Source organism: Notechis scutatus, chromosome 1 (genome assembly GCF_049901735.1).
Source record: "Notechis scutatus isolate UNSWTSFEM ecotype Mainland chromosome 1, rNotScu1.2, whole genome shotgun sequence".
NCBI lineage: Eukaryota > Metazoa > Chordata > Lepidosauria > Squamata > Elapidae > Notechis > Notechis scutatus.
The window spans coordinates 225,421,243-225,430,823 of NC_142009.1; the positions used below are offsets into that span (position 1 = coordinate 225,421,243).

General features: G+C 42.6%; 1 protein-coding gene across 2 annotated transcripts in view; it reads right to left on the reverse strand.

Annotated features, from left to right (window-relative positions):
- ABCB6 (ATP binding cassette subfamily B member 6 (LAN blood group)) overlaps positions 1 to 6,196 on the reverse strand; it is a 36,916-nt gene extending 30,720 nt beyond the window's left edge. Inside the window, exons 1-2 of one of the 2 annotated variants that reach the window (XM_026665568.2) lie at positions 6,048 to 6,196; positions 3,487 to 4,018 (exon numbers count right to left, since the gene is read on the reverse strand). In XM_026665568.2, coding sequence (XP_026521353.2) covers positions 3,487 to 4,002 — 516 coding nt within the window. In that variant the 5' untranslated portion in view covers positions 4,003 to 4,018; positions 6,048 to 6,196. Of the gene's footprint in view, positions 1 to 3,486; positions 4,019 to 5,723 lie in introns of both variants that reach the window. The other variant, XM_087950421.1, reaches the window with a different exon arrangement.
- Between the last annotated feature and the right edge of the window lie 3,385 nt (positions 6,197 to 9,581).

The window sequence follows — 9,581 nt, forward strand, 5'->3', positions numbered from 1 at the left end:
CACCAAAACAATGGTCAAAACATTGAAAACACTAGTTTATGAATACTGTAGCCAAGAAGAGAGAGAACTCCGTCAATTACAAAAAGGCTCCACATTTTCTCTTTTTTTTGTAGCAAATCCCAGAGACAGTCCCTCCCAGTAGTTTTAGGGAGCGTTTAGCGGTAATCCTGACATCCCCCAACCACCCAAGGCACTGATTCCACTACCCGGGGGAAGGTACTTCCTGTTGCTCCTTCACGCCTCTTCCTGTCCCGTGAGGCCTGCAAGTGCAGCACAGGAGCCCTAGGAAAGCTCAGTCATGTGACTGAGCTGGCAAGGCAAGAGAAGGGATCAGGGCCAGGAGAAGCTAGCATTTAAATGTGGGCTGTTAAACAGATGGGAGATGAGTCTTCGGGGACCATCTCACTGACAGTTTGCTCTCCAGGGACGATCTAAACAAGCCAAGCATTGTTACTGCTACTTCTCCTCAGATGCCACTTATGTTTTGGCATTCTTAACCTACAGTGAGCACATATTCTTTGTTCCAGAAATCTGTCCTTTAGATAGCATAGTAAGTATAGTATAGTAAGTATTGTATAGTATTAGTATTAGTTTTAGTTTTAGTATTAGTATAGGAATAGAATAGAATAGAATAGAATAGAATAGAATAGAATAGAATAGAATAGAATAGAATAGAATAAGCGGGAAGGGACCTTGGAGGTTTACTAGTCCAGTCCCCTGCTCATTTATTTAATTATATATTCCCTCAGTGTCGCTCTTGAATTTTCCTTTGGAAAGCAAAGCTATAAATGATTGTATTTGTCCTTATGAATCACTTTCAGGCTTCTCCCCCACCTTTTTCAGGTTTGTTTTCAATTTTTTCCAAGAAAATAGGGTCACTTACTTTAACTTTATACAATATGCAAAGGGATAAGAAACCAACAGCTGCTACTCCAGCTCTTGCCACACCTTATACAGGTAGTCCTCGACTTAGAACTGCAATTGAGCCCAACACTTATATCGCTGAGTGAGAAATTTGTTAAGTGAGTTTTGTCCCATTTTAGGATGTTTCTTGCCACATTTGTTAAGTGAATCACTGCAGTTGTTAAGTTAGTAACATGGTTATTAAGTGAATCTGGCTTCCCCATTGACTTTGCTAGTCGGAAGGTAGCAAAATGTGATAACATGACCCAGGGACATTGCATCCGTCATAAATATGAAGCAGCTTTCAAGCATCTGAATTTAAATCATATGACCATGGGATTCTGCAACACTGCAACAGTCATAAGTGTGAAAAAGCATCATAAGTCACTTTTTTCAGTGCTTCAAATGATCACTAAACAAACTGTTGTAAGTTGAGGACTACCTGTAAATTTACGTGGGGACCCATCAGTGATAGTTACATCCAAGTTCTGACTTTTAAGGTGATTGTATGAACTGGCAGTGTAGTAGCATAGCTGACTACTCAGAGAAACAAACCTGAAGTTGGGCTGTAGTAGTACTGTAATTCAGATAGGTAGCTTAGTAACAAATGCAAATTAGAAGACCCTGTGACCTTCCAGACATTTTTGAATTCCAACTCCCCATTATCTCTGATAAGCAATAAGCATTTAGACTTATATCACACTTTACAGTGCTTTTACAGCCCTCTCAAAGCGGTTTACAGAGTCAGCATATTGCCCCCAACAATTTTGGGTCCTCATTTTACCCATCTCAGAAGGATTGAAGTCTGAGGCAACCTTGAGCCTGGTGAGATTTGAACTGTCAAATTGCAGTCAGCTGGCAGTCTGCAGAAGTAGCCTGCAGTACTGCAGTCTAACCACTGAGCCACCATGGCTCATTGCTATAAATGCTATAAAGTATAGAGAGCCACACTATGAACCCAACATAAACCCAATACCATTTATTCTGATGTGCAGTAAAGAGCCGGGGCCACAAACATGGGAAGGAAGCGATGGGAAACTCACTAATAAACTAATAAACCAATAAATCATCTGCACTACAGATGGAATTACATTCTGTCTTGTTTTTCAAGTTTTAGGTCCAGGCAAACTGATCTTCAGAGAGATGCCCTTTTGTCTCATGATGTTGCTAGAGAGGAGGAGAAGAGGAAGCAAGCCTTCAACTCTTGTACATTCTTGCCAGAACAAAGAAATGAGAATTCAGCTTGTGGCTAGACCTGCTTGGTAAGGGAATATCCATAATACCTCTATTATCAACATTTAAACAGAAAGTGATTTGCCCTCCTTGCCCTCCTGTGAAACTGTTAAGTAATGATGATTAAGCAACAATGATTCAGCAAAAACATGCTGTCCTGAGGAAAACGAAGAGGAAAAAAGAAATAAGCAAGAGCTTGCGCCAGGGGCAATTTCTGGCAGATTCATTCAATGCTAGCTCATCTCCTTCTTTATTTTCTATAAAATTTCAGCCTATTAATAAATTTCCTATAAGTCTCAAACTTAAACGTCTCTGATATAGGATATCTTCAATTGCGTGGCAAGTCAAAAGTCTCCACTAGGTGAAAAAAAACACCTTATTTCCCTCCCATATTAATTGTAATGCAATTAAAATACACACCAAAGTTGATATTTGTATTGCTGACAATAGCTTCATATATACGGGACATAGTATCACCATGTCTTAATCAACATGTGTCTGTAACAAATCATTTCTAATTTGTCTGTCTTCATTAGACCTTCAAAGTTACAAAGCCTTGTCTATTATAAATATGGCAGGATCTAGGATCAAATGAAGCTCAAGTAAGCAACACATTATTGACTAAAAAAACTCTACTTTCAAAATAGATTACTGATATTTGTTCAATATAATTGATTTTCATAACTTAGTGCTGCACATGAAATTTATTTTCTGCTTACTAACATGAACTATGATGGTTCATATATAAAGGTAAGGTAAAGGCTCCCTTCGCACATACGTGCTAGTTGTTTCCGGCTCTAGGGGCGGTGCTCATCTCCGTTACAAAGCCCAAGAGCCAGCACTGTCCGAAGACGTCTCCGTGGTCATGTGGCCGGCATGACTAAATGGTGAAGGCGCGCAAAACTCTGTTACCTTCCCACCAAAGTGGTCCCTATTTTTCTACGTGCATTTTTACATGCTTTCAAACTGCTAGGTTGGCAGAAGCTGGGACAAGTAACAGAAGCTCACTCCGTTACGTATTGCTAGGGATTTGAAGCGCCGAACTGCCGACCTTTCTGATCAACAAGCTCAGCATCTTAACCACTGAGCTACCTGCGTTCATATATACTGAGTCACAACTTGAGCCATGATTTGTTGAAAAGGCCTTAGATACATAAGGCTGAGTTATAAATTAATAATAGAAAACAAGTTTTCCAAGATGAACAGCTTCCAACAACACTCTTTGGTACTAAATCCTGCTGTACATCATGCTGTACAAGACACAGAAATTAGCTTTCCTTAATGCCAGAGAAACTGCATCATCTTCCTATGCCATATCATCCCCATGATTTTATCACTGACCCATCCTACCTTTTGGTTAGTGTCTTTTAATTCCCACCACCAAAGTGGGCTGTTCCATGAGATGAAGGCCAAATTCTCAGAAGAAAAAGCTAGAGCCCAGTAGAGGAGAAGGATTGCTCCATGGCCTCTGATCCGATCCTGCACCATCACCCTGGTGCGTTCCAGATGCAGCAGCCCAATCGAGGTGGCCCAGCTAATGGTTGACAAGCAAACATTCAGCACCATATATCCATAAAGTTCTTGGGGGCCCACCACCTGCCACAGGAAACTGCAGAAGGGCATCAGGGCGAGAAGTAGAGAGACTAGGATTTGGGTATAGTACAGGCGGGAGCGAGGGATATACTTTGGTTCCATAGTGCGGCTGAACTGAACATAACAGGTATACTGTAGAGCACCCAGTAAGAAACAGACGCTGAGTAGCACTGCAGGGACCAGTGTGAAGTAGAAGCAGGGGGACAATCCCTCTTGGGTCCATGCTTGTGCCAGGGACTCATTTCCCTCACAATAGCTGTGTAACACCACCATCCTGCTGGGTGAGAAACTGTGGAGACACCAATAAAAGAAACAGAAGAAGAAATTAAGAAATAAGTTTAGACACATTACATAGAACTTCAACCCCACTGACACGACAAGTTATTCACATTACAGATTCACAATGTAGATGTGAATATTTATTTCATTTATTCAGTTTATATACCACCCACTTCCCAAGAGTCCAGGTAGTTTACAATCATAGAACTAAAAACATAATAAAAACTTCCAACAAAAAAAGGGGCAGCAGACCAGCCACCCCAAAACCACACCTTTGGCATAGCAAGGGTATCAACTCTGTGTTTACATTTGTTTTAGATGTTATTTGTATATCATTATCAAGTATAGGTATTCTATATGTATTAGCAACACTCAAATTATCCTACTTCACACAATTTATGAGAAGACCTAGTTCTTTGGAAAAGGCTGTAATGCTGGAAAGCTGAAAAGAAAAAAAGGGATGACCAGAAGCAAAGTTGTATGGATTCAGTTCCAACAGCGATGAGTGCCTACTGAAAGACCTGGAGGGCCCGGTTAGGGACAGATCATCGTTCATGCTGTTGCTAAGAGTTGACACTGACTTGATCACACATAATATCATGTTATGTGTATGATCCCCAACTTGTAATAGAGGCCAAGATACTGTGATTGCTCCTATTTTTGTAGTCTCTACATATGTGGTGAACACCTGGTGGACAGAACTTCTGAGAACTGCAGAAAGTGCTTTTGTTATTGAAGAGGAAAGAAATATCCTGAATAAACCTATCTGGGTGTTGCTCTATGTGTGTGTGTGTGTGTGTGTATTTGTTTTCTTAAGTTTTCGCGGGTACTTACATGTATGGTATTCAGCTTTGCTCGGGTATTTTCCCATGTCATTGTAGTTGTGCTTTTAAAGTTGTAGCAACGTTTCGGCATATACACACATACACACACACACACACACATATATATATACACACACACACACACACACACACAAAGCAACACCCAAATAGGTTTATTAAGGAGATATTCTTTTGACTTTTCATGAAGCTAGATTTTCCATTGCCTGAATTTCTTGCCCAATTAGGATTCTCCTGCTTTCCTGGAATACCATCTTTTTAAGAGTCAGGAACAGATCTCTACTTCTGCTCACAAGACTGACATTTGCAATCCAGGGTTTGCTTCCCCTCCTTTATTTCCCTCTGTACTTAATAGTACAGGATATTTAAATGGTACTTGAATGTTATGTTGTTATGCCTACATTTTGGGGGTGGGGGGGGGGGACAGTTTATAGGCAAGGTGCAGACCAGTGCTTTGCAATTTTCCTCAAGGCCATCTCCAAAACAAGTATCAGCTGTTTCTCCAAGGCCTGTAAACTTTCACAGAGAAAATGGAAAATCGACCAAGGACTCTCCCGGGAGTTCAAGGCTAACAGCGGGAGCTCCAACCCAGGCCACGTGGGTTATGGTGACAGACCCAGGACTCCAAAACATGCCTGATCCCCCGCACCCCGCCGAATTCCACTGGTGCTGCAAATAGCCCTTTGCCCAGTGTTTTCAATCCAGTCCGATGCTCTTGCACTGGATTAAGGGAAAAACAATAAAACCGGGGTACTAGGTGGGAGCAAAGGAAAACGGCCAGGAGGCTCTTGCATCCCTAGGGCAGCGATGCTTGGTTGGGCTAGCGACCTCCCATCGTCCGCAGCCATCACGGCCAATTGCACTCCGACCTACCTGAAAGTAACTCTAAACCGATCTATACCTTGTGCGGGGTCTTGGAAGAAGCAGGTCCTGGGCGGGTTCTGAACAAAAACCAACCCAGGTAGTAACGTGCTGAGAATCGGAGGTGAGGATCTTGGGTCACCCTGTACAGGTGGAAACGTTGCCCAACCCCCCAACCCCGCCTTTCCCCGTGCGATCCCGCAGACGAGGGTTGCGCGTCTCCGGGCGCAGGAAGGATTTGGCGAGAGCTCCGCAGAGAAGCGACTCTCGACCCCTTCACCTCGCCCACGTCCTGATTGCCGGGACAGGGACTCAGGCGCTGCTGCTTTAACTTACCCGGCCCCAAAGATTTTCAAACGCCCTGCCGGGTAACGTCCACACTTGCTTGCACGAGTGACTGCAGCCCGGCGCAGCGCCTCTCCGCAGCACAGCAGAAGCCGCTGCAGGCTGTGCGGGCTCCACCGGGCCTAAAACCCCGCCCATGTCCAGTACTGTACTTACTAGCAGACTTCCCCCGGGTCCTAGCTGACGCGTCTTTTCTTCTCAAACAAACTGCTAAATCTGAGTTTCCCGCGGACTGTTATATTTCTGTCTGAAAAAGAGTGGTCGGGGAAAGCCGTGAAAGTAGCTTCTCTCCTCAATTTTAATAATGGACTTATTCCTGCCCCCTTCTCGTTGCTCCATAATAATAATAATAAAAAACCACCATGTCAAATGTCTAAAAAGCAGCTCGGTTATAATGATCAGAGTGCAGCATTATCTACAGAAAAGGAGCACTAGTTACATTGAACTCAAGATTTAGTTGATAAACATATGCTGCTGTGAATGTTTAGTTTGTGTCATAAAGTAAACATTCATAGCAGCACCAGTTTCAACTATGGAAACGTGTGACCTTGAGTTCAAGGAGGCTGTGAAGGTAAAATGGGATTTACGCCCAGCGTGGCAGGCTGAGATCATTGGCGAGGAATGGAAGTATTAATGTGATTCATGCCCAACTATCTACTGTTCATTACTTAACTAAGCCAAGGACCCAGTTTCAGCTCTGAAATACTAATGAAATGAAGATGTATATTTTAACAGATAGAGAAAGGATACTAATATGTGGGCTGCAGATAGGGGTGATCACAGGATGGCTGTTATTAACAGTGATTGAACTTGTGCAGGTTAGATATGTGTGTTGTATACATTGTACACATAAAAAGCAGACAAAGCTCTGATTACATTGTCATGGCTGCCATCTTGACTTTTTTGACCACTGGCTGCAAACAACCCTGGCTGCACAAAGATCACCACAAATTGCAGCAGAGACATGGTAACTTCCATCTGGTAATCAGCCAGATTTGTGAAACAGTTAACCATGCTTAGGGGAAAGCACATTGTAAGAGGCAGAATCTACTGATAATATGGGTCTAATCTTCCCAAAGGATCTAATTCCATATATTCGGACTTTTTAGAAATAAAAGAAACATGATTTATCCTACTATACACCAGAAGGAGAGAGCTTGCCTAGGTTGACATTTTCAGTCAATTGCATTGTTGAAAATGTCTGAAAAAGCAGCTAAAAGATGCTCCCTGAACTTGCTTATTTTCTTACAGACATTTCATCACCTAACTAGGCAACATCAGTGCTAACGCTGCTGTTGTTACCTAGTTAGGTAATGAAACCTCTGCAAAAAAACAAGCAAGCTTAGGGAGCACCAAGGACCCCTTGTTTCAATCCTGAGCTACAACTATTCTCTTTTATAAGCACCAAAAATGTTGTCACCTTCTGAAAAAAAATCCTAAGGTGCTATTGACTATGGCATCTCCCAATAGTTTCAATATTTTAACATTATAAGTTATGGACAGATGTCAGTGAAACTTGTATCACCAATACTTCTTCAATGATTTCCTTCCAAAGATGGCGAACTTTGGGTAAGTGCCGGCTCTTCTGAAAAGTTTGTAGGACCTGGAGTGCCTAATATTAACATGGGCTTCGGTCTCAGGGGGCTCAATATTTATACAGTTCCCCTCCCCCACTTACAAATGAGATAAAGATTTGGTTCAGAAATGATGCTAATAGGAAGAATGAGCAATCCAAATGCATTTTTGAATGCTTATTATATATGAAAATGGATTCATCTTCTATTTCAACCTAGTACAGTGATGGCTAACCTTTTCAGCTTGGTGTGTCGAAAATCGGGAAAAAGTGTAGCCTTCCTCGGGTCGTGTGTCACTTCAAGAAATATCAATAATTTGGTTTATGACGGACTGAGCTGGGGTGATCACACAGGGCTGTGAAACTCGTCTCCCTGGTCTCAGGGCTGCAGGTGCAGGATGTGGGGATCGGAAGGCCACCTTACAGGGCTGTGAACCTCATGGATCTCCTTTCCTCCTGTAGCGTTCCTGAGGTAATGAAACTGACAAACCTCAGTTTATGGCGGTTAAAACTGGTTCTCTGCTGCAAAGATCTCGCGGCAGTGGTGACACCACGCCTCCACGCAACAAGCAGGGAGCAGGGATTGGAGCAGAGCAGAGGCAGCCTCTAAATGTGCAGGTTTTCCCCACACCAACAGGCGTGTCAGTCAAAGTGCCTCGGCGTGTCACAAGTGACACGCGTGTCATAGGTTAGCCATCACTGACCTAGTAACTAAAACAGTTGATTTGATGAACTTCAAGATCCTTGGTTTAATTGGCAGGGCATGTCTTATAAGTGCATTGCTGTACTGCATACAGTTCCCACTTCCAGTTTTGTGGCATTCGTGGTGTCCATAGTCTGTATGGTTTTCTCTAAAGAGGTGCAAAAACAAAAACAAGGCACTCCAAAAGCAAAACAGGAGGGCAATGTCCTAGGTGCCCCCTTCCCAGTGATATCACTGTGTCAGTAGATATATACCTGTGCCTTGCAGAGGCTGGGGAGGAGGAAAGAAGTCACAATGCCCACCCAGTTTAGAAAACATTGTCTCAAACTGTAAAGTATCTGTATTTGCATCCTGGAAGGGAATATCTGGTCCACATATTTCAAAAACAAAAGGCAAAACACACAAAATGAAAGGTCTAAGTATCTCGACAGCCCCCCTCCCAATAATTACATTCCTTTATTTTTAACAAAGGTTTGCCAAAGTTATTCTAAAGATTCAGATTAGATGCAGAGCTAGAAATTAGGGCTAATATTCCATTCTAAGATATCCCCACGATGTGCAGCAATTGTTCTGATCTATCCACCATGGAAATATTTCACTATTTTTCTCCTTCATGTTGTGATTATATACAAAACTAAAATTCGAAAAGACACTGGACATTTACTCATACCAGCATTCTAGTTAGCACACAGTTCTGAATGTAATATTTGCAGGTATAATACAGACTGTTATTATTCTTTGTGCAGTACTACTTCTGTGATAGTACATAGTGCCAATAAAGGGAAATATAACAGATAAGAGATAATCAGAGTTGGAAGGGACCTTATAGGTCATCTAGTCCAACCCCCCACCCAAGCGGGAGACCCTACACCATTTCTGACAAATGGCAGTCCAATCTCTTCTTGAAGGTCTCAAGTGATGGCGCTCCCACAACTTCCGAGGGCAAGCTGTTCCATTGGTTGATTGTTCTCACTGTCAGAAAGTTTCTCCTTATTTCCAGGTTAAATCTCTCCTTGTTCAGTTTCCATCCATTATTCCTTGTCTGGCCTACAGGCGCTTTAGAAAATAGCTTGATCCCTTCCTCTCTGTGGCAGCCTCTCAAATATTGGAAAACTGCTATCATGTCTCCCCTGGTCCTTCTCTTTACTAGACTAGCCAAGCCCAGTTCCTGTAACCGTTCTTCATATCTTTTAGCCTCCAATCCCCTAGTCATCCTGGTTGGTCTTCTCTGTACTTTTTCTAGAGTCTC